At 48.2% G+C, this 23,225-nt stretch overlaps 1 protein-coding gene across 1 annotated transcript; it reads left to right on the top strand.

Annotated features, from left to right (window-relative positions):
* The first annotated feature begins 8,407 nt into the window (after positions 1 to 8,407).
* On the top strand, positions 8,408 to 22,778 carry LOC135530220 (TSC22 domain family protein 1-like). Its single transcript, XM_064958584.1, has 5 exons — positions 8,408 to 9,040; positions 15,226 to 15,924; positions 16,019 to 16,167; positions 19,148 to 19,199; positions 22,538 to 22,778. Exons 2-5 carry the CDS (start codon positions 15,226 to 15,228, stop codon positions 22,670 to 22,672), a joined length of 1,035 nt encoding a protein of 344 aa, XP_064814656.1. The 5' UTR covers positions 8,408 to 9,040; the 3' UTR covers positions 22,673 to 22,778.
* The last annotated feature ends 447 nt before the right edge of the window (positions 22,779 to 23,225 follow it).

Raw genomic sequence — 23,225 nt, 5'->3', positions numbered from 1 at the left:
AACCCAACTCCTCTCCTCAGGACCGTACCCCTCCCAATCCACTAGGTACTGATGACCACGGCCCCGAGGGCGCATGTCCAAAATCTTACGAACCCTGTAGATGGGTGCGCCCTCGACAAGGATGGGGGGGGGGGGGGACGAGCGGGGGCGCGAAGAACGGGTTTAACACAGGAGACATGGAAGACCGGGTGAACGCGACGAAGATAGCGCGGGAGAAGAAGTCGCACTGCGACAGGATTAATGACCTGGGAAATACGGAACGGACCAATGAACCGCGGGGCCAACTTGCGAGAAGCTGTCTTAAGGGGAAGGTTCTGAGTGGAGAGCCATACTCTCTGACCGCAACAATATCTAGGACTCTTGGTCCTACGCTTATTAGCGGCCCTCACAGTCTGCGCCCTATTACGGCAAAGTGCCGACCTGACCCCCTTCCAGGTGCGCTCGCAACGCTGGACAAAAGCCTGAGCGGAGGGGACGCAGGACTCGGCGAGCTGAGATGAGAACAGCGGAGGCTGGTACCCGAGGCTACACTGAAAAGGGGATAGACCGGTAGCAGACGAGGGAAGCGAGTTGTGGGCGTACTCTGCCCAGGGGAGCTGTTCTGACCAAGACGCAGGGTTACGAAAAGAAAGACTGCGTAAAATGCGACCAACAGTCTGATTGGCCCGTTCGGCTTGACCGTTAGACTGGGGATGAAAGCCGGACGAGAGACTGACGGAAGCCCCAATCAAACGGCAAAACTCCCTCCAAAATTGAGACGTGAACTGCGGGCCTCTGTCGGAAACGACGTCAGACGGAAGGCCATGAATTCGGAAAACATTCTCGATAATGATCTGAGCCGTCTCCTTAGCAGAAGGGAGCTTATCGAGAGGAATGAAATGAGCCGCCTTAGAGAATCTATCGACAACCGTAAGAATAACTGTCTTCCCCGCTGATGAAGGCAGTCCGGTGATAAAATCTAAAGCGATGTGAGACCACGGTCGAGAGGGAATGGGAAGCGGTCTGAGACGGCCGGCAGGAGGAGAGTTCCCAGATTTAGTCTGCGCGCAGACCGAACAAGCGGCGACAAATCGACGCGCGTCACGTTCCCGAGTGGGCCACCAGAAACGCTGGCGAATGGAAGCGAGCGTACCCCGAACGCCGGGGTGGCCGGCTAACTTGGCAGAGTGGGCCCACTGAAGAACGGCCGGACGAGTAGGAACGGGAACGAACAGAAGGTTCCTAGGACAAGCTCGCGGCGACGGAGTGTGAGCGAGTGCTTGCTTTACCTGCCTCTCAATTCCCCAGACAGTCAACCCGACAACACGCCCCTCAGGGAGAATCCCATCGGGGTCGGTGGAGACCTCAGAAGAACTGAAGAGACGAGATAAAGCATCAGGTTTGGTGTTTTTTGAGCCCGGACGATAAGAAATAACAAACTCGAAACGAGCGAAAAACAGAGCCCAACGAGCCTGACGCGCATTAAGTCGTTTGGCTGAACGGATGTACTCAAGGTTCCTATGGTCAGTCCAAACGACAAAAGGAACGGTCGCCCCCTCCAACCACTGTCGCCATTCGCCTAGGGCTAAGCGGATGGCGAGCAGTTCGCGATTACCAACATCATAGTTACGTTCTGACGGCGATAAGCGATGAGAGAAAAACGCGCAAGGATGGACCTTGCCGTCAGAGAGAGAGCGCTGAGAAAGAATGGCTCCCACGCCCACCTCTGACGCGTCAACCTCAACAACAAACTGTCTAGAGATGTCAGGTGTAACAAGAATAGGTGCGGATGTAAAACGATTCTTAAGAAGATCAAAAGCTCCCTGGGCGGAAACGGACCACTTAAAGCACGTCTTAACAGAAGTAAGGGCTGTGAGAGGAGCTGCCACCTGACCGAAATTACGGATGAAACGACGGTAGAAATTAGCGAAGCCCAGAAAGCGCTGCAGCTCGACGCGTGACTTAGGAACGGGCCAATCAATGACAGCCTGGACCTTAGCGGGATCCATCTTAATGCCCTCAGCGGAAATAACGGAACCGAGAAAAGGGACAGAGGCGGCATGAAAAGTGCACTTCTCAGCCTTCACATAAAGACAGTTCTCCAAAAGGCGCTGGAGGACGCGTCGCACGTGCTGAACATGAATCGAGAGAGACGGTGAAAAAATCAGGATATCGTCCATGTAAACGAAAACAACAATGTTCAGCATGTCTCTCAGGACGTCGTTAACTAGTGCCTGAAAGACAGCTGGAGCGTTAACGAGGCCGAAAGGAAGAACCCGGTATTCAAAGTGCCCTAACGGAGTGTTAAACGCCGTCTTCCACTCGTCCCCCTCCCTGATGCGCACGAGATGGTAGGCGTTACGAAGGTCCAATTTGGTGAAAAACCTGGCTCCCTGCAGGATCTCGAAGGCTGAAGACATAAGAGGAAGCGGATAACGATTCTTAACTGTTATGTCATTCAGCCCTCGATAATCCACGCATGGGCGCAGGGACCCGTCCTTCTTCTGAACAAAAAAAAAACCCCGCTCCGGCGGGGGAGGAGGAGGAGACTATGGTACCGGCGTCGAGCGAAACCGACAAATAATCCTCGAGAGCCTTACGTTCGGGAGCCGACAGAGAGTATAATCTACCCCGGGGGAGTAGTTCCCGGAAGGAGATCAATACTACAGTCATACGACCGGTGTGGAGGGAGAGAAGTGGCCTTGGAACGACTGAACACCGTGCGCAGATCGTGATACTCCTCCGGCACCCCTGTCAAATCGCCAGGCTCCTCCTGTGAAGAAGAGACAGAGGAAACAGGAGGGATAGCAGACATTAAACAGGTTACATGACAAGAAACATTCCAGGATAGGATAGTATTACTAGACCAATTAATAGAAGGGTTATGGCGCACTAGCCAGGGATGACCCAAAACAACAGGTGTAAAAGGTGAACGAAAAATTAAAAAAGAAATGGTTTCGCTATGATTACCAGAGACAGTGAGGGTTAAAGGCAGCGTCTCACGCTGAATCTTGGGGAGAGAACTACCATCTAAAGCGAACAAGGCCCTGGGCTCCCCTAACTGTCTGAGAGGAATGTCATGTTCCCGAGCCCAGGTCTCGTCCATAAAACAGCCCTCCGCCCCAGAGTCTATCAAGGCACTGCAGGAAGCAGATGAACCGGGCCAGCGGAGATGGACCGGAAAGGTAGTGCGTGATCCAGAAGGAGAGGCCTGAGTAGTTGCGCTCACCAGTAGCCCTCCTCTTACTGATGAGCTCTGGCTTTTACTGGACATGAGGTGACAAAATGACCAGCGGAGCCGCAGTAGAGACAGAGGCGATTGGTGATTCTCCGTTCCCTCTCCTTGGCCGAGATGCGAATACCCCCCAGCTGCATAGGCTCAGCATCCGAGCCGGCGGAGGAGGGTGGCAGTGATGCGGCAGGTGGCAGTGATGTGGAGAGGGGAGCAACGGAGAACGTGAGCTCCCTTCCACGAGCTCGGCGACGAAGATCAAACCGTCGCTCTATGCGAATAGCGAGAGCTATTAAGGAGTCCAGACTGGAAGGAACCTCCCGGGAGAGGATCTCATCCTTAACCTCGACGTGGAGACCCTCCAGAAAACGAGCGAGCAAAGCCGGCTCGTTCCAGTCACTAGAGGCAGCGAGAGTGCGAAACTCAATAGAATAATCCGTTATGGATCTATTCCCCTGACATAGGGAAGACAGGGCCCTGGAAGCCTCCTCGCCAAAAACAGAACGGTCAAAAACCCGTATCATCTCCTCCTTAAAGTCCTGATACTGGTTAATACACTCAGCCCTCGCCTCCCAGACTGCCGTGCCCCACTCACGCGCCCGTCCGGTAAGGAGAGAAATGACGTAGGCGATGCGGGCTGCGCTCCTGGAGTAAGTGTTGGGCTGGAGAGAGAACACCACATCACACTGAGTGAGGAATGAGCGGCACTCAGTGGGCTCCCCAGAGTAACACGGCGGGTTGTTGATCCTGGGCTCCGGAGACTCGGAAACCCTGGAAGTGGGCGGTGGATCGAGGTGGAGTTGGTGAACCTGTCTTGTGAGGTCGGAGACTTGGACGGCCAGGGTCTCAACGGCATGTTGAGCAGCAGACAATTCCTCCTCGTGTCTGCCTAGCATCGCTCCCTGGATCTCGACGGCGGAGTGAAAAGGGTCCGGAGCCGCTGGGTCCATTCTTGTTCTGATTCTTCTGTTATGAACTTGAATGAAGACCCAAAAGCGGTTTTAACAGAAAACAGAGTTCTTTAATGAAAATACAGGAATGGCATAAATCCTCTTCCAACGTTGTCAGCGGAACAAAAAGAACGTTAGTATAGTGCAGGATGCTCCTGCCAGGCAGACTCCGACAGGACAGGACAAGGTGGAAGCAAACGAGACGACAGCTTGCTTCTGGCATCAAAAAACACAAACAAGAATCAGACACTGAAAGTAGCAGGAACAGAGAAAGAAATAGAGACCTAATCAGAGGGGGAAGAGAGAACAGGTGTGAAAGAGTGAATGAGCTAGTTAGAGGAGATGTAGAACAGCTGAAGAATGAGAGACAGAGAAGGTAACCTAAAAAGACCAGCAGAGAGAGAGAATGAAGAGAAAGGACAGGAACAGACATAACAAGACATGACAGTCTCTGATTGGGAACCACACTCGGCAAAACAACAAATAAATAGAAAACATAGGATTTTCCCACCCGAGTCACACCCTGACCTAACCAAACATCGAGAATAAATAAGGATCTCTAAGGTCAGGGCGTGACACTGAACTAGAAGCACAAGCATTTCGCTACACCCTCAATAACATCTGCTAAACACGTATGTGACCAATAAAATTTGATTTGGTAATACATTCATTTCATTAAGGCGGTTGATGATTCCTCAGGATATGAAGTCCAATTTTAGGAGACTCCAGGCCAAACTGGAGGGTTGACAATCCTATGATCAAGGTTCTTTATGTTGCTGTTCCTTATCTGTTATTGGCTGTCCAGAGACAACCATCCCATTCAGGATATATTGTTCTTATCTGTTATTGGCTGTCCAGAGACAACCATCTCATTCAGGATATGACATAATGGGTAGATGCCGGTCAAATAATCTGAGAAAATAAAGTAGGCTAAATTCTCTCTTCACCTCATCACATCCACTGTCACGGATGTGGCCTTAGCCGCCATCTTGTCACCTCATCACATCCACTGTCACGGATGTGGCCTCAGCCGCCATCTTGTCACCTCATCACATCCACTGTCAGGGATGTGGCCTCAGCCGCCATCTTGTCACCTCATCACATCCACTGTCAGGGATGTGGCCTCAGCCGCCATCTTGTCACCTCATCACATCCACTGTCAGGGATGTGGCCTCAGCCGCCATCTTGTCACCTCATCACATCCACTGTCAGGGATGTGGCCTCAGCCGCCATCTTGTCACCTCATCACATCCACTGTCAGGGATGTGGCCTCAGCCGCCATCTTGTCACCTCATCACATCCACTGTCAGGGATGTGTCCTCAGCCGCCATCTTGTCACCTCATCACATCCACTGTCAGGGATGTGGCCTCAGCCGCCATCTTGTCACCTCATCACATCCACTGTCAGGGATGTGGCCTCAGCCGCCATCTTGTCACCTCATCACATCCACTGTCAGGGATGTGGCCTTAGCCGCCATCTTGTCACCTCATCACATCCACTGTCAGGGATGTGGCCTCAGCCGCCATCTTGTCACCTCATCACATCCACTGTCAGGGATGTGTCCTCAGCCGCCATCTTGTCACCTCATCACATCCACTGTCAGGGATGTGGCCTCAGCCGCCATCTTGTCACCTCATCACATCCACTGTCAGGGATGTGGCCTCAGCCGCCATCTTGTCACCTCATCACATCCACTGTCAGGGATGTGTCCTCAGCTGCAAGAGGCACCAGCTCAGACCCCTTTTCACCACCATTCCCTGGTCAAAACACCAGCTTGCTTCCTTGGAGTTGATTGTCTAGAGAATGCAATAAAATGAGAGAATTAAATTCTGGATTGGATTGACAAGCAATAAGAGCCTCTGATATCATGAATAACACACAGCTAGGGGCTATTATCATTAATGATACACAGCTACGGGCTATTATCATTAATGACACACAGCTACGGGCTATTATCATGAATAACACACAGCTACATGCTATTATCATGAATAACACACAGCTACATTAATAATAATAATAACAGCCAGCTATGGGCTATTATCATGAATAACACACAGCTACGGGCTATTATCATTAATAACACACAGCTACGGGCTATTATCATCAATAACACCCAGCTACGGGCTATTATCATGAATAACACACAGCTAAGGGCTATTATTATTACGAATAACACACAGCTACGGGCTATTATCATTAATGACACACAGCTAAGGGCTATTATCACGAATAACACACAGCTACAGGCTATTATTATCACGAATAACACACAGCTACAGGCTATTATCATGAATAACACACAGCTACGGGCTATTATCATGAATAACACATAGCTACGGGCTATTATCATTAATAACACCCAGCTACAGGCTATTATCATGAATAACACACAGCTAAGGGCTATTATCATGAATAACACACAGCTACAGGCTATTATCATTAATAACACCCGGATACGGATATTATCATTAATAACACACAGCTACATTAATAATAATAATAACACACAGCTACAGGCTATTATCATGAATAACACACAGCTACAGGCTATTATCATGAATAATACACAGCTACAGGCTATTATCACGAATAACACACAGCTACGGGCTATTATCATTAATGACACACAGCTAAGGGCTATTATTATCACGAATAACACACAGCTACAGGCTATTATCATGAATAACACACAGCTACGGGCTATTATCATGAATAACACACAGCTACGGGCTATTATCATGAATAACACACAGCTACAGGCTATTATCATGAATAACACACAGCTAAGGGCTATTATTATCACGAATAACACACAGCTACGGGCTATTATAATTAATGACACACAGCTAAGGGCTATTATTATCACGAATAACACACAGCTACAGGCTATTATCATGAATAACACACAGCTACGGGCTATTATCATGAATAACACATAGCTAGGCTATTATCATTAATAACACCCAGCTACAGGCTATTATCATGAATAACACACAGCTAAGGGCAATTATTATCACGAATAACACACAGCTACAGGCTATTATCATGAATAACACACAGCTACGGGCTATTATCATGAATAACACATAGCTAGGCTATTATCATTAATAACACCCAGCTACAGGCTATTATCATGAATAACACACAGCTAAGGGCAATTATTATCATGAATAACACACAGCTAAGGGCAATTATTATCATGAATAACACACAGCTAAGGGCTATTATCATTAATAACACCCGGCTTCGGGCCATTATCATGAATAACACACACCTACAGGCTATTATCATGAATAACTCCCGGCTACGGGCGCCTTTCCTTACAGTTCTCTGCTGCCAATGACTGGAACGAACTGCAAAAATAACTGAAGCTGGAGACTCATATCTCCCTCACTAACTTTAAGCACCAGCTGACAGAGCAACTCACAGATCATTGCACCTATACATAGCCCATCTGTAAGCAGCCCATCCAACTACCTCATCCCCATACTGTTATCTATTTTATTTATTTTGCTCCTTTGTACCCCAGTATCTCTACTTGCACATTCATCTTCTGCACATCTACCCCTCCAGTGTTTAATTGCTAAATTGTAATTATTTCGCCACTATGGCCTATTTATTGCCTTACCTCCGTTATCCTACCTCATCTGCACACACTGTATAGAGTTTTCTATTGTGTTATTGACTGTATGCTTGTTTATTCCATGTGTAACTCTGTGTTGTTGTTTGTGTTGCACTGCTTTGCTTTATCTTGGCCATGTCACATTTGTAAATGAGAACTTATTCTCAACTAACCTACCTGGTTAAATAAAGGTGAAAAAATAATAATAATAATAACAACACCCGGCTATGGGCTATTATCATGAATAACACCGGGCTATACGGGATACATTAGGGATGGCAGGTAGCCTAGTGCGTTGGGTCAGAAACTGAAAGGTTGCTGGATCAAATCCCTGAGAAGACAAGGTCAAAATCTGTCATTTTGCCCCTGAACAAGGCGCCCTGGTAGGCCGTCATTGAAAATAACTGACTTGCCTCGTTAAATTAAGGTTAAATTAAAAATAAAATAAAAATCATTGCTCCTCCGATATCTCTACACCAAGTTCCCCACGTGTACACGCCTCTTCGATGGCATCAGGCCCCATCCCACTTCGAAAAAACAACGAAAAAACGCCATCCGCTGGAGGGAGACAGCAGTACTTTGATCTGGCCAGCAGGGACCGCCAGGGCGCCATAAACACGGAGCGGAACTTCCGGGTTTATGCAAGTTGTCAACAGTTTGCTGAAGATAAATAAACATGTAGATAGTGTGAGAGCAGAACGCTACCCTTCTTTTTCCTGGAGAGAGAGACGGGTGGAGGGAGAGTAAAGACGGACAGACACCGCGGAAAGCAGAAGTAGCTAGTTAAAACTAGAATGTAGTTAGTTACTGTAGTTAGTTAACTCACTTGTCCCAGGCCAGCTAACATATAACTCCAGCCTGCTTTCCCTCTCCGCGGCTCCTCTACTGATGCCTGTCTCTGTCGGGGCTCCATGGAAGAGCTGCTAGTACAGGGCGGACCGGGACTGCAGCAGACTCTCCTCACCCTTTGCCCCATGCCCTGATCCAAGTACGGTCCCTGCTCATCTCTCCGGTCCAACGGGATATTATAACCGTGGGGTGTGCCTGGAAACGGGAGCTACGGCCGATAGAGCTAGCGGCGATTGGGCGAGGAGTACTTTTCCAACTCTTTCTACAATTTTTTTATAAAAGTCTGATTTTATAAAGTTGACATTTATTTATCCCAACATCCAACTGGTGAAGGTTATGCAGTGTGTCTGTTCAGCTGTGATGAGATGTCGTCATGTAAGTCATAGAGGCGACCATCAAACAAGGTACGTCGTCTTTCGCCTGAAACAAACTCTACCAAAAAGGAAAAACAATACCAAAGAAAGTTGTGCATCTGAAGAGCTCTGTGAAGGGGGGGGAGGGATTGTATTGAAATGGACGGAACTTGTTGATGGGTCAGGCTGTATAGAGGCTTCGTTGTACGTTATGACCGGTGACGTCACTGAGCGGAATTACATTCAAGCACGTAGCTGAGTGATTGTTGAACCGATAACAGTAATACTTAGGGTTATAGCTGTCCCCTATGAAGACCTTAACAACGGCCCTACTGTAGGTATGATACACAGACTGTAGAGTTAACTGTTCTAGTTATCATACACATACTGGAGAGTTAACTGGTCTAGGTATGATACACAGACTGTATAGTTACCAACTGGTCAAGTTATGATACAGACTGTAGGTTTACCAACTAGTCTAGTTATGATATAGACTGTAGAGTTACCAACTGGTCTAGTTATGATATAGACTGTAGAGTTACCAACTGGTCTAGTTATGATATAGACTGTAGAGTTACCAACTGGTCTAGTTATGATATAGACTGTAGAGTTACCAACTGGTCTAGTTATGATATAGACTGTAGAGTTACCAACTGGTCTAGTTATGATATAGCTGTAGCTCGAGCTTCCTGTTCTGGGTGAGTAATGGAGTGAGGTGCGCAAATATCATTCAATATTATCACCCCTTTTTTTGCTTAAAATGCTATAAAATTACCACTGGCCTAATATTAATATTAACACCGACCTAATATTTAAATGTTAATATTAACACCGACCTAATATTTAAATGTTAATATTAACACTGGCCTAATATTTAAATATTAATATTAACACTGGCCTAATATTTAAATATTAATATTAACACTGACCTAATATTTAAATGTTAATATTAACACCGACCTAATATTTAAATGTTAATATTAACACCGACCTAATATTTAAATGTTAATATTAACATTGGCCTAATATTTAAATATTAATATTAACACTGACCTAATATTTAAATGTTAATATTAACACTGGCCTAATATTTAAATATTAATATTAACACTGGCCTAATATTTAAATATTAATATTAACATTGGCCTAATATTTAAATGTTAACATTGGCCTAATATTTAAATATTAATATTAACACTGACCTAATATTTGTATATCAGAGAAGTAAAAGATCGGACTCATGTTGCTAGTAGCTGTTTCTCAACATAAAGAGGAGCAACAACCAGCACCAAACACAGTCAACACCAGGTACAAGGCTGATGTATCTACAATGTTCCAGCAGTAGTGGCTATCATGAAAGTGCTAAATAAGTACATTCAATGAACCTTTTGCAGAACTTGAAATTGATGTGAAAGCCCAGGGAGTACAGGTTACAGACTTGGAAATGTCACCAACTGACATAGGCGATTGGGTTACTGGGCTGGAGAAGACTCGGGAGTCCCTCACCAACTGACATGGGTACTGGAGAAGACTCGGGAATCCCTCACCAACTGACATGGGTACTGGAGAAGACTCAGGAATCCCTCACCAACTGACATGGGTACTGGAGAAGACTCGGGAGTCCCTCACCAACTGACATGGGTACTGGAGAAGACTCAGGAGTCCCTCACCAACTGACATGGGTACTGGAGAAGACTCGGGAGTCCCTCACCAACTGACATGGGTACTGGAGAAGACTCGGGAGTCCCTCACCAACTGACATGGGTACTGGAGAAGACTCGGGAGTCCCTCACCAACTGACATGGGTACTGGAGAAGACTCAGGAATCCCTCACCAACTGCCATGGGTACTGGAGAAGACTCAGGAATCCCTCACCAACTGCCATGGGTACTGGAGAAGACTCGGGAGTCCCTCACCAACTGACATGGGTACTGGAGAAGACTCAGGAATCCCTCACCAACTGACATGGGTACTGGAGAAGACTCGGGAATCTCTCACCAACTGCCATGGGTACTGGAGAAGACTCGGGAATCTCTCACCAACTGACATGGGTACTGGAGAAGATACCAAACCATCAAGATACCAAACCATCAAAATCACAGGCCTGCCCGAGATAGTGAAACTACCACAGGCTACCACCTTTACTGCTAATCTGTTGATGGAGATCTTGGGGAAGGAGTTGCTGTCACAGTCACCTGAGGTTGCTGGTGAGGTTCCATCAATACTCAGTGAAGAACAGTGTCCTCTGCTCAGTAACAGAAAAACACTTGAGTTCCAAGGGTCTGAACTCCGGCTGATCCCTAGCTACTATAGCGAGGTGACCAAGGACCGGCCAGCTACTACAGCGAGGTGACCAAGGACCGGCCAGCTACTACAGCAAGGTGACCAAGGACTGGACAGCTACTACAGCAAGGTGACCAAGGACCGGCCAGCTACTACAGCAAGGTGACCAAGGACTGGACAGCTACTACAGCAAGGTGACCAAGGACCGGCCAGCTACTACAGCGAGGTGACCAAGGACCGGCCAGCTACTACAGCGAGGTGACCAAGGACCGGCCAGCTACTACAGCGAGGTGACCAAGGACCGGCCAGCTACTACAGCAAGGTGACCAAGGACTGGACAGCTACTACAGCAAGGTGACCAAGGACCGGCCAGCTACTACAGCAAGGTGACCAAGGACTGGACAGCTACTACAGCAAGGTGACCAAGGACCGGCCAGCTACTACAGCAAGGTGACCAAGGACCGGCCAGCTACTACAGCAAGGTGACCAAGGACCGGACAGCTACTACAGCAAGGTGACCAAGGACTGGACAGCTACTACAGCAAGGTGACCAAGGACCGGCCAGCTACTACAGCAAGGTGACCAAGGACCGGACAGCTACTACAGCGAGGTGACCAAGGACCGGACAGCTACTACAGCGAGGTGACCAAGGACCGGACAGCTACTAAAGCAAGGTGACCAAGGACCGGCCAGCTACTACAGCAAGGTGACCAAGGACCGGCCAGCTACTAAAGCATGGTGACCAAGGACCGGCCAGCTACTAAATCATGGTGACCAAGGACCGGCCAGCTACTACAGCAAGGTGACCAAGGACCGGCCAGCTACTACAGCGAGGTGACCAAGGACCGGCCAGCTACTACAGCAAGGTGACCAAGGACCGGCCAGCTACTACAGCGAGGTGACCAAGGACCGGGCTGCTACTACAGCAAGGTGACCAAGGACCGGCCAGCTACTACAGCTACTACAGCAAGGTGACCAAGGACCGGGCTGCTACTACAGCAAGGTGACCAAGGACCGGCCAGCTACTACAGCAAGGTGACCAAGGACCGGGCTGCTACTACAGCATGGTGACCAAGGACCGGCCAGCTACTACAGCAAGGTGACCAAGGACCGGCCAGCTACTACAGCAAGGTGACCAAGGACCGGCCAGCTACTACAGCTACTACAGCAAGGTAACCAAGGACCGGGCTGTTACTACAGCTACTACAGCAAGGTAACCAAGGACTGGGCAGCTATTACAGCAAGGTTACCAAGGACCGGGCTGCTACTACAGCTACTACAGCAAGGTAACCAAGGACCGGGCTGTTACTACAGCTACTACAGCAAGGTAACCAAGGACCGGGCTGCTACTACAGCTACTACAGCAACGTAACCAAGGACCGGGCTGCTACTACAGCTACTACAGCAAGGTGACCAAGGACCGGGCTGCTACTACAGCTACTACAGCAAGGTAACCAAGGACCGGCCAGCTACTACAGCTACTACAGCAAGGTAACCAAGGGCCGGGCTGCTACTACAGCTACTACAGCAAGGTAACCAAGGACCGGCCAGCTACTACAGCAAGGTAACCAAGGACTGGCCAGCTACTACAGCAAGGTGACTAAGGACCGGCCAGCTACAACAGCAAGGTGACCTAGGACCGGGCTGCTACTACAGTGAGGTGACCAAGGACCGTGCTGCTTCTGCACCTGCATTGCTTGCTGTTTGGGGTTTTAGGCTGGGTTTCTGTACAGCACTTTGAGATATCAGCTGATGTACGAAGGGCTATATAAATGCATTTGATTACGACAGCAAGGTGACCAAGGACCGGCCAGCTACTACAGCGAGGTGACCAAGGACCGGGATGCTACTACAGTAAGGTGACCAAGGACCGGCCAGCTACTACAGCAAGGTAACCAAGGACCGGCCAGCTACTACAGCAAGGTGACCAAGGACCAGCCAGCTACTACAGCTACTACAGCAAAATACCAAGGACCGGCCTGCTACTACAGCAAGGTAACCAAGGACCAGCTAGCTACTACAGCTACTACAACAAGGTGACCAAGGACCGGCCAGCTACTACAGCAAGGTAACCAAGGACCGGGCTGTTACTACAGCTACTACAGCAAGGTAACCAAGGACTGGGCAGCTATTACAGCAAGGTTACCAAGGACCGGGCTGCTACTACAGCTACTACAGCAAGGTAACCAAGGACCGGGCTGTTACTACAGCTACTACAGCAAGGTAACCAAGGACCGGGCTGCTACTACAGCTACTACAGCAACGTAACCAAGGACCGGGCTGCTACTACAGCTACTACAGCAAGGTAACCAAGGACCGGCCAGCTACTACAGCTACTACAGCAAGGTAACCAAGGGCCGGGCTGCTACTACAGCTACTACAGCAAGGTAACCAAGGACCGGCCAGCTACTACAGCAAGGTAACCAAGGACTGGCCAGCTACTACAGCAAGGTGACTAAGGACCGGCCAACTACAACAGCAAGGTGACCTAGGACCGGGCTGCTACTACAGTGAGGTGACCAAGGACCGGGCTGCTTCTGCACCTGCATTGCTTGCTGTTTGGGGTTTTAGGCTGGGTTTCTGTACAGCACTTTGAGATATCAGCTGATGTATGAAGGGCTATAGGGCTATAGTCCTGTGTGGCTCAGTCGGTGATTACGCCAAGCGTCGTGGGTTCGACCAATATGTAAAAGTACCCCAGCCGACTTGTAAGTCGCTTTGGACAAAAGCGTCCGCTAAATGGGATATATTATATAAATGCATTTGATTACGACAGCAAGGTGACCAAGGACCGGCCAGCTACTACAGCGAGGTGACCAAGGACCGGGATGCTACTACAGTAAGGTGACCAAGGACCGGCCAGCTACTACAGCAAGGTAACCAAGGACCGGCCAGCTACTACAGCTACTACAGCAAGGTGACCAAGGACCAGCCAGCTACTACAGCTACTACAGCAAAATACCAAGGACCGGCCTGCTACTACAGCAAGGTAACCAAGGACCAGCTAGCTACTACAGCTACTACAGCAAGGTAACCAAGGACCGGCCAGCTACTACAGCTACTACAGCAAGGTGACCAAGGACTGGCCAGCAACTACAGCTACTACAGCAAGGTAACCAAGGACCGGCCAGCTACTACAGCTACTACAGCAAGGTAACCAAGGACCGGGCTGCATTCTATGAGCTGTACAACAAGGGGGTGAGATTCGCGCTGCGTTTTCCCGTAACGCTGAAAGTCTTCCTTAACGGAGTAGAGTTCACATTCAACTCAGCAAAAGATGAGAAAAGATTTATCCTTCCCTCAACTTAGCACAAGAAGTTAGAGGATTGAGTCTAGAACTGACAGTGAAATAGCCATATGAATGTAACCAAGTTTGACTTTACTAGGGAACATCTGGGAGGATTTCAGAGAAACTCATCTTCTTTTCTTTATTTTTACTAACGCTCATAAATCATGGTTATTGGGCCTGTTTTTTTGTTAAACACCTATCCAGGTATCAGATTGTTATATCATATGATGTGCTTCGTTGACACCAATCCAGCTGTGAGATCTGGTGTTTATCATGAAGCAGAAATACCACCTGTTTCTTTTAAGTCATAATTATTTAGTAATGTTGGTAAACTGGTTTATATCTGTCAGTGCCGCACAACCTGAACACACACACACACACACACACACACACATCTAGCCCAGTGTTGTGCAATAGCTACTCACTGCCACTCCCTCTGTGGTTGACTGCTGAACCCTACCACTGTCAGTTAACAGTAACCCTCTGTGGTTGACTGCTGTACCCTACCACTGTCAGTTAACAGTAACCCTCTGTGGTTGACTGCTGTACCCTACCACTGTCAGTTAACAGTAACCTTAACCCCCCACTTATCAAAACACACACACACACTAGCCCTGCTGGCACATCCAGCTCTCACTGTGTGTCTCTGTCTCTGTGTGTTTAGATGAGTGGAGGGAAGAAGAGGAGTGGCTTCCAGATTACCAGTGTGACGTCAGACTACACTCAGAGCTCCGGGGAAGCCCCACCCCCTGCCCAGGCCTCTAGCCAATCAAATCCCTCCCCTCCGTCCTCCAGCCAATCCCCTGCTTCCTCCCAGCCTGGCCCCTTCCACCAGCAGGGAAGCACCTCCCAGCCGACGACTCCCCTCTCGCTGAGGAAATGCAACTCCCAAGATGCCACAGGACAGGGATCCAGGTTCCGTGTCGTCCGATTGGGCCAGGGCCACGGAGAACCCTATCACCGGGGGCGATGGACCTGCACTGACTTCCTGGAACGAGAGGAAGGGTTGGGGCTTAGACGGGTGATTGACAGCATGAGACACGCCCACTCTCTGGAGTCGCTTGAGGGGATTGGTCTAGAGAGGGGAGGGGCTGCAGGCGGGCTGCTGGGGAACGTGCGTGCGCTCAGGACGGGACACCTTGTGCACTCTCAGGGTACCTCCCACTTGCTGGCCCAGCCAATAGGGTCAGATGGGGAGAGGTTTGGAGGGCTGAAGCCCCTCCTCCTCCACAGTGGCCCGTCCTCCCCCACACACCTGGACAGACTCCACTTACGATTGGTCAACTCCACGCCCCCTCCACCCAGCCCCCGCCCACGGAACATCCCCCCTCCTCTACGCCTGGATGTGGACGCTACCGGGAGGGTGAGAACACACACACACGCACACACACACGCAGAGGTGTTTTGAAGGTGTTCACTGTTTCTTCTTCTCTCTCTCTCTCCCTCCACCTGTCTAGTCCCTGTTGAGAGTGTCTAATTCCCAGCCCAGCTCCCCCCTACAGGATAGAGATGGTGTGTTCCCACCCAGTTTGACACCCATCCAGACTCCTTCGGGCTGGTCCATGTTCGGCTCCGGGGGGGGCTTCCATCTGCCGGGGGATGACAGGTATGGTGGTGTGTGTGGGTTAGATCCCCCTCCGGGACAGTGAGTGTATTTGACCTCAGTCATGTTTCTGTTGGGTGGGAGAGCTGTGTTTCTTTATTCTAAAGAGAGAGATAATCAGCATACTCCGAGCGAGTGGGCAGCTGAGAATGTTGTCATTGGCTGAGGCACTGAGTGGGTGGGGTTTGGAAGTGAGGTTGTGCCTGTGTGAGCCAATGAGAGTGCAGTACAGTGTGGTGTGTGGGAGAGGCAGAATGGTCCCTCGTGAGAATCTAAATCCACAGACAAAGCCTGCTCTCATTTGTGTTCAACTAGCTGGCTGGGGCTGGGTTAGAGTTGGGGCTCTGGCTCTGTGGGCTTAGTGTAGCTGGCTGGGTTAGAGTTGGGGCTCTGGCTCTGTGGGCTTAGTGTAGCTGGCTGGGTTAGAGTTGGGTCTCTGGCTCTGTGGGGTTAGGGTAGCTGGCTGGGTGGGTTAGAGTTGGGTCTCTGGCTCTGTGGTGTTAGGGTAGCTGGCTGGGTTAGAGTTGGGTCTCTGGCCCTATGGGGTTAGCCCCATAGAGCCAGAGACCCAACTCTAACCCAGCCCCAGCCAGCTACCCTAACCCCATAGAGCCAGAGACCCAACTCTAACCCAGCCCCAGCCAGCTACCCTAACCCCATAGAGCCAGAGACTCAACTCTAACCCAGCCCCAGCCAGCTACCCTAACCCCTGACCCCACAGAGCCAGAGACCCAACTCTAACCCAGCCAGCTACCCTAACCCCATAGAGCCAGAGGCCCAACTCTAACCCAGCCCCAGCCAGCTACCCTAACCCCTGACCCCACAGAGCCAGAGACCCAACTCTAACCCAGCCCCAGCCAGCTACCCTAACCCCATAGAGCCAGAGACCCAACTCTAACCCAGCCCCAGCCAGCTACCATAACCTCACAGAGCCAGAGACCCAACTCTAAACCAGCCCCAGCCAGCTACCCTAACCACACAGAGCCAGAGACCCAACTCTAACCCATCCCCAGCCAGCTACCCGAACCCCATAGAGCCAGAGACCCAACTCTAACCCAGCCAGCTACCCTAACCCCACAGAGCCAGAGACCCAACTCTAACCCAGCCAGCTACCCTAACCCCACAGAGCCAGAGACCCAACTCTAACCCAGCCCCAGCCAGCTACCCTAACCCCACAGAGCCAGAGACCCAACTCTAAACCAGCCCCAGCCAGCTACCCTAACACCACAGAGCCAGAGACCCAACTCTTAAACCAGCCACAGCCAGCTACCCTAAGGTAGGGGTTAGGGTAGCTGGCTGGCTGGGTTAGAGTTGGGTCTCTGGCTCTGTGGGGTTAGGGTAGCTGGCTGGCTGGGTTAGAGTTGGGTCTCTGGCTCTGTGGGGTTAGGGTAGCTGGCTGGGGCTGGGTTAGAGTTGGGTCTCTGGCTCTGTGAGCACACACTTCCCTCGCCTTGACAGGAGACTCCGCCATGCGGAAAGTAAAGTGATGATTTGCCAATGAGACATGTGGATAGAATCAGGAAGTAATCTGCATAATCTAAATCCATAGACAAAGCCTGCTCTCATCTGGGATCAACTGGATGGCTGGGGCTGGGTTAGAGTTGGGTCTCTGGTTCTGTGGGGTTAGGGTAGCTGGCTGGGTTAGAGGTGGGTCTCTGGCTCTGTGGGGTTAGGATAGCTGGCTGGATTAGAGTTGGGTCTCTGACTCTGTGGGGTTAGGGGTTAGGGTAGCTGGCTGGCTGGGTTAGAGTTGGGTCTTTGGCTCTGTGGGGTTAGGGTGGCTGGCTGGGTGGGTGGGTTAGAGTTGGGTCTCTGGCTCTGTGGGGTTAGGGTAGCTGGCTGGGTTAGAGTTGGGTCTCTGGCTCTGTGGGGTTAGGGTATCTGGCTGGGTTAGAGTTGGGTCTCTGGCTCTATGGGGTTAGGGGTTAGGGTAGCTGACTGGGTTAGAGGTGGGTCTCTGGCTCTGTGGGGTTAGGGTAGCTGACTGGGTTAGAGTTGGGTCTCTGGCTCTGTGGGGTTAGCGGTTAGGGTAGCTGGCTGGGTTAGAGTTGGGTCTCTGGCTCTGTGGGGTTACGGGTTAGGGTAGCTGGCTGGGTTAGAGGTGGGTCTCTGGCTCTGTGGGGTTAGGGTAGCTGGCTGGGTTAGAGTTGGGTCTCTGGCTCTGTGGGGTTAGCGGTTAGGGTAGCTGGCTGGGTTAGAGTTGGGTCTCTGGCTCTGTGGGGTTACGGGTTAGGGTAGCTGGCTGGGTTAGAGTTGGGTCTCTGGCTCTGTGGGGTTAGGGTAGCTGGCTGGGTTAGAGTTGGGTCTCTGGCTCTGTGGGGTTAGTGTAGCTGGCTAGGTGGGTTAGAGTTGGGTCTCTGGCTCTGTGGGGTTAGGGTAGCTGGCTGGGTTAGAGTTGGGTCTCTGGCTTGGTGGGGTCAGGGTAGCTGGCTGGGTTAGAGTTGGGTCTCTGGCTCTGTGGGGTTAGGGTAGCTGGCTGGGTGGGTTAGAGTTGGGTCTCTGCCTCTGTGGAGTTAGGGGTTAGGGTAGCTGGCTGGGTTAGAGTTGGGTCTCTGGCCCTGTGGGGTTAGGGTAGCTGGCTGGGTTAGAGTTGGGTCTCTGGCTCAGTGGGGTTAGGGTAGCTGGCTGGGTTAGAGTTGGGTCTGGCTCTGTGGTGTTAGGGTAGCTGGCTGGGTTAGAGTTGGGTCTCTGGCTCTGTGGGGTTAGCGTAGCTGGCTGGGTTTGAAGTGGGTCTCTGGCTCTGTGCCTCTGTGCTGTGTGATCTAACAAAGACTGTGAAGGCACCCTGGTCTATGTACTATGTAAGGAACAGGGTGCCATTTTAGATTGGTGTGTGTGTGTTTTTGCTGCAGTGGAATATGTTAGATTGTTTGAGGTGTTTGATTTAGGAATAGGCATTAATGTGAACCATGTGCCACCACATGACACTGAACCTAGACACACGTCAACATATTCTGACTGGTTTATTTTATTGTCTTTGCAGTGGGTCGAGCAGCAGCATGATCGCAATAGACAACAAGATAGAGCAGGCAATGGTAGGTCTCTGTTGTGCAATAACCTTATTGTGATATCTAGGTCTGTTGTGTAATAACCTTATTGTGATGTCATGTATTGTGATATCTAGGTCTGTTGTGTAATAACCTTATTGTGATGCCATGTATTGTGATATCTAGGTCTGTTGTGTAATAATCTTATTGTGATATCTAGGTCTGTTGTGTAATAACCTTATTGTGATATCTAGGTCTGTTGTGTAATAACCTTATTGTGATATCTAGGTCTGTTGTGTAATAACCTTATAGTGATGCCATGTATTGTGATATCTAGGTCTGTTGTGTAATAATCTTATTGTGATATCTAGGTCTGTTGTGTAATAATCTTATTGTGATATCTAGGTCTGTTGTGTAATAACCTTATTGTGATATCTAGGTCTGTTGTGTAATAACCTTATTGTGATATCTAGGTCTGTTGTGTAATAACCTTATTGTGATATCTAGGTCTGTTGTGTAATAACCTTATTGTGATATCTAGGTCTGTTGTGTAATAACCTTATTGTGATGTCATGTATTGTGATATCTAGGTCTGTTGTGTAATAACCTTATTGTGATGCCATGTATTGTGATATCTAGGTCTGTTGTGTAATAATCTTATTGTGATATCTAGGTCTGTTGTGTAATAACCTTATTGTGATATCTAGGTCTGTTGTGTAATAACCTTATTGTGATATCTAGGTCTGTTGTGTAATAACCTTATAGTGATGCCATGTATTGTGATATCTAGGTCTGTTGTGTAATAATCTTATTGTGATATCTAGGTCTGTTGTGTAATAACCTTATTGTGATATCTAGGTCTGTTGTGTAATAACCTTATTGTGATATCTAGGTCTGTTGTGTAATAACCTTATTGTGATATCCACGTCTAGATGAAGGGGAGGAGACAGGTTAAAGAAGGATTTTGAGACAATTGAGACCTGGATTGTGTATGTGTGCCATTCAGAGGGTGAATGAGCAAGACAACATATGTAAGTGCCTTTGAACGGGGTAGGATAGAAGGTGCCAGGTGCACCGGTTTGTGTCAAGAACTGCAACTCTGCTGGGTTTGTAACACTCAACCGTTTCCTGTGTGTATCAATGGTCCACCACCCAAAGGACATCCAGACAACTTGACAACAGTGGGAAGTATTGGAGTCAACATGGGGCCAGCTTCCCTGTGGAACTATTTCGACACCTTGTAGATTTCGGTTCAGGCTGGAACCTCCCCAACGCAAACTGCCCGGGAGGTACCATGCTCACCCCCTCCAGTGGTTTTGGAACGATCAACCTTATCAACCTATCAACCAATCACAGTACATGATACAAGAAGCAACACTTAGCTAGCATGAAGAAGCTAATTTACAGTGGCGCTCACTTCGAACAAGCTAAAGGTACTGATCAACAGACGATTACTGTTCCAAGGATGGCGATATTTACCTCCGTATTGGTGAGCCTCGCAAGCAAGGGAAGAGATCCGATCTCGAGTCAGCAATGGACCTTCTACCTCAAGGGATATGAAGGCTGTAGCTGCCGCTAACCCTTCCACTGACGTCAGTTACCACCGCGGTTTTACCGCCTATTCCTCTGTGATACCCCCCCACTCGCAAATTCAAAACCCAGGTCTTCGTCCTGATTGGTCCACGCGGCAAGTCCAGACATAGGCAACCTCCCCCAATGACGTCTTCTACAAAACCCACAGGAACTGGTGGGACGGCTATACTGGTCAGAAAACAGTCATCATCACTTTTATGGCTGGTTGAAATATGATGAGATGCTACGTATCTGTGATCGATACCCACTCAAGGGGAGCTTCGTTGAGTTCACCACCACCCAGATTATAAACCACACAGTTTACAGTGTGTTCTATATCTCTAGTTATATATTGACGCAGTATATTGTAATAGTTATATATTGACACAGTATATTGTTATATAGTGATAGTTATATATTGACACAGTATATTGTTATATAGTGATAGTTATATATTGACACAGTATATTGTTATATAGTGATAGTTATATATTGACACAGTATATAGTGATAGTTATATATTGACACAGTATATTGTTATATAGGGATAGTTATATATTGACACAGTATATTGTAATATAGTGATAGTTATATATTGACACAGTATATTGTTATATAGTGATATATTGACACAGTATATTGTTATATAGTGATAGTTATATATTGATACAGTATATTGTTATATATTGATAGTTATATATTGACATGTATATTGTTATATAGTGATAGTTATATATTGACACAGTATATTGTTATAGTGATAGTTATATATTGACACAGTATATTTATTTTATTTTTATTTTACCTTTATTTTACTAGGCAAGCCAGTTAAGAACAAATTCTTATTTTCAGTGACGGCCTAGGAACAGTGGGTTAACTGCCTGTTCAGGGGCAGAACGACAGATTTTGTACCTTGTCAGCTCTGGGATTTGAACTTGCAACCTTTCAGTTACTAGTCCAATGCTCTAACCACTAGGCTACACTGCCGCCCCTGTTATATAGTGATAGTTATATATTGACACAGTATATTGCTATATAGTGATAGTTATATATTGACACAGTATATTGCTATATAGTGATAGTTATATATTGATACAGTATATTGTTATATAGTGATAGTTATATAATGATACAGTATATTGTTATATAGTGATAGTTATATATTGACACAGTATATTGCTATATAGTGATAGTTATATATTGACACAGTATATTGCTATATAGTGATAGTTATATATTGATACAGTATATTGTTATATAGTGATAGTTATATAATGATACAGTATATTGTTATATAGTGATAGTTATATATTGATACAGTATATTGTTATATAGTGATAGTTATATATTGTGATATCTACTGAGTGTACAAAACATTAGGAACACCCCCCCCCCTACAAGGTGGACCCTACAAGGTGTTGCAATCTTTCCCCAGGGATGCTGGCCCATGATGACTCCAATACTTCCCACAGTTGTGTTAAATTGGCTGGATGTCCTTTTGGTGGTGGACCATTCTTGACACACGCGGGAAATTGTTGAGCGTGGAAAAACCCAGAAGCATTGTAGTTCTTGACAGCATTGCGGTCCTTGACACAAACCAGTGCGCCTGGCACCTACTACCATACCCCGTTCAAAGGCACTTAAATCCTTCCTCTTGCTCATACACAATCCATGTCTCAAGGCTTAAAAATCCTTCTTTAACCTGTCTCCTCCCCTTCACTTACACTGAAGTGGATTTCACAAGTGACATCAAGAAGGATCATAGGATTCACCTCGTCAGTCTGTCATGGTGTTCTTAATATTTGTCCACTCAGGACCTTGTAAAGACCCATCTGATGCTGGCGGTCAGAGAGGAAGTGGAGTTGCTATGGGAACAGATTAAAGAACTATCAGAAAGGAACGCCCAGCTGGAGAGAGAGAACTATATCCTGAGAACTCTGAGAGACTGACAACAGCAACGCCATGTTACGCTCCTGCAGTGGTCCTTCCAGAATACATACAGCATTACTGATTCTCTCTAACTGCAGAAAACAAGAATAAATAACTTACTAAAAACCTGCCTGACTACTCACAACTCTCTCTCACACACACACAGCGTTGTCAGGGGTAACCAGCTGAGCTGGGTCAGAATGTGGATCGGAGCGCTAAGAGGATGGGAAGGAAACAGTCAGGGATCAGCACCTCTATATACACCACCTCCTCTATAAACATCTCTATATACAACATATAGTGATAGTTATATATTGTGATATCTACTGTGTGTACAAAACATTAGGAACACCCCACCCCCCCTCAGGACAGCCTCAATTTGTCGGTCATGGACTCTACAAGGTGTTGCAATCTTTCCCTCCTCTATAAACACCTCTACATACACCACCTCTATAAACATCTCTATATACAACACCACCTCTATATACACCTCTATACACACACCCCTCCTCTAGAAACACCTCTATATACACCACCTCCTCTATATACACACCTCTATATACACCACCTCCT

Source organism: Oncorhynchus masou, unplaced genomic scaffold (genome assembly GCF_036934945.1).
Source record: "Oncorhynchus masou masou isolate Uvic2021 unplaced genomic scaffold, UVic_Omas_1.1 unplaced_scaffold_1293, whole genome shotgun sequence".
Taxonomy (NCBI): Eukaryota; Metazoa; Chordata; class Actinopteri; order Salmoniformes; family Salmonidae; genus Oncorhynchus; species Oncorhynchus masou.
Note: the sequence above shows the minus strand (reverse complement) of the source record. Positions and strands in the feature narration are given on the sequence as shown.